This window comes from Thamnophis sirtalis, unplaced genomic scaffold (genome assembly GCF_051295495.1).
Source record: "Thamnophis sirtalis isolate CommonGarterSnake01/CBP01778 unplaced genomic scaffold, rThaSir2_p1.2 scaffold_4, whole genome shotgun sequence".
Classification (NCBI taxonomy): Eukaryota; Metazoa; Chordata; class Lepidosauria; order Squamata; family Natricidae; genus Thamnophis; species Thamnophis sirtalis.
In genome coordinates this window covers 111,260,967-111,263,485 of record NW_028261384.1, presented here as the reverse complement: position 1 = coordinate 111,263,485, position 2,519 = coordinate 111,260,967, and the positions used below count along the sequence as shown (strand labels likewise).

At 33.7% G+C, this 2,519-nt stretch overlaps 1 protein-coding gene across 1 annotated transcript; it reads right to left on the bottom strand.

The window, feature by feature from the left end:
* Positions 1-639: 639 nt before the first annotated feature.
* LOC106544423 (olfactory receptor 5F1-like) lies at positions 640-1,581 on the bottom strand. The gene has a single exon (XM_014060681.2). It carries the CDS (start codon positions 1,579-1,581, stop codon positions 640-642), a length of 942 nt encoding a protein of 313 aa, XP_013916156.2.
* Positions 1,582-2,519: the final 938 nt, after the last annotated feature.

Here is a 2,519-nt window from a genome sequence, read left to right as displayed (position 1 = left end):
TTTCATTCTTATTTCAGAGTTACCTGAAGCATTAATCACTACTAATTTCATGCTTTTTCTATCATAATGGTTTTCCCCTGTGGATACTACTGAATTAGAATTATGATTCTGGTGCAATCAAGATAAATTTCTGCACCAAAAAGCATAATCTTGGTGAGCTGTCAATATGCTAATGTATTACTAATAAAGGTAGGCATTATATTCTTGCATGCTTCCAGAAGTTAAACTGTTTCTGGAAGTTTTATATTTAAGCCTAGGCCTAAGGCTGAGACACACATACACACAAACACACACACACATGCACACACAAACTAAAAGTTTCACTTTTGAAAATATATTTTTTCATTCAAATTTTATTTCCCTTGCATCATTCATACACTACAGTTCAGCAGATAGTTCATTAAGAAATAGGAGTTGAAGTAATTATGAATTTTATAGGAATATACTTACTGACAAACCAATTTCCTTTCCTTCTTTTCCTATTGTATCTATTAACGTATACCAAAACACTATTTTTTTTACTCTCAAGTACTGATTTAGAAAGATATAGGTGAAAAGAAAACAAGCAGTCAAACTCTCTGTTATTCATGGACATTTTACAATGGATTACATCAATTCCTTTGATTGCTGCAAGAATTTTTAGAGTTGAAAATTTTGTTTCTTTCCAAGCACATTCAAAAATGCTGCTTGCATTTCCTTATTTTTGAAACTGTAGATCAGAGGATTTAGCAAAGGAGTGAGTACTGTATAGATCAGAGAGATTAAACAGTCTTGTTCCATTGAGCGACTAGAGGATGGATGCATGTAAGTAAAGATAGCACTGCTGTAGAAGATGCTAACGACGGTAAGGTGGGATCCACAAGTGGAGAATGTTTTGATTTTGCCCTGAGTTGTCTGGATTTTCAGCACTGCAGATACTATAAAAAAGTAGGAGAGGACAATGAAGGAGACAGTGGTTACCATAATGCTTCCTGAGACAATGAATGTCACCAGCTCAGCAAGGGAAATGTCAGAACAGGATAAACCCAAAAGTGGTGGAATGTCACAAAAGAAATGCACTATTTTATTGGAACTACAAAAGTTGAGGGAGAAAACAAAGGCAGTATTGGTAATGGCATTAAGATTTCCAATGGCCCATGAGCATGCCACCAGACAATAGCAGAGAGGCTGACTCATAAGTAAAGTGTAGCGTAATGGCTGGCAGATAGCTGCATAACGATCATATGCCATGACAGAAAGGAGGGCACCTTCTGTGGCAGCAGTAGTCAGAAAGAAGTACATTTGGAGAAAGCATCCAGTAAAGGAAATGGACTTAGTTTCTGAGAGCAGATCCCACAACATCTTAGGCATGGTAGTGGTGATATAACAGATCTCTGTACATGACAGATTGCTCAGTAAGAAGTACATGGGAATATGGAGGTGCTTGTCAATTTTTATCAAAATAATTATGATCATATTCCCTGTTAAAGTGACAATGTAGATCAATAGTCCAGCAGCAAAGAACATGATTTGAAGATTAGGGTCATCTGTTATCCCCAAAAGAATGAATTCTTTAAGATTAGTATGATTCTTTGTTTCCATTTTTCTACCGATTTATTTCCAATGAATATGACAGGATTCCTTAGGAAGATTTTATAATCAGGGAGAAACAAAAACATAGTAAAATTATTAAATATTTATGGCCATCAAGTTGGATTTAAATTTTGGACAACATGTTGAGAAACTATTGAATAACATAGATCTGCACTTTACTAGGATTGCCATTAAGAGTAGTAAATCTACCAATAAATTTATTTAATGTTGAGCATCTGATCAGGTAGGATTAATTTTTCATCTAAGGAATTTGTCTATGACTTCTTAAGATTTGTCTAGCAACTTTGTATATTTCTTTGAATTTTTTGAGCAACTGAAAATCAAGTGGTAAGTTACTATGTTTTTAGATAGACAAATAGACAGACACTATTGATCCACCCACCCATCCTCATTGTACAATTACAAATTTAACTTCCTTCTGTGCTAATATAAATACACAAGGGATAATAATGAACACAATTTAATATCTCATTTATTTTCATTCGTATTAAAATACAAGTTTTTATGGGCATTTTAAAAAATAAAATTCATTTTTAGTTCTTTTTATGCTAGCTCTTTTCAAAGAACACACATAGAATACATTTGAACAGCTTTAGCTGGGGCTTTAGAAATTAATTACTCTTAGCAAGGAATAAGAATATAGCCACAGTTATATCAAACTCTACCTATGTGAAAGGACAACAGGAATTCCTCAAGGACTACTTAAATTGATTCATGTGAAGACTTAAATTGTTTAAGAGACCATTTCATTCTATCTAGTCACAGCTGAAGAAGCTTCTTGGATGAGAAGTGAAATGTCTTCAAAGAAAAACAAGAAAGTCAAGAGACAATGAAATATCAAGAGAGAAACAAAATGAGAAGAGGAAAAAATGGAAAGAAAGAAGGTAGCATAACATTTCCATATATGCTGGAGTTTTTTCAGGCAT

Excerpts from the sequence above, each read along its gene's own strand:
- LOC106544423 (XM_014060681.2), bottom strand. The coding sequence starts at position 1,581 with ATGGAAACAAAGAATCATACTAATCTTAAAGAATTCATTCTTTTGGGG.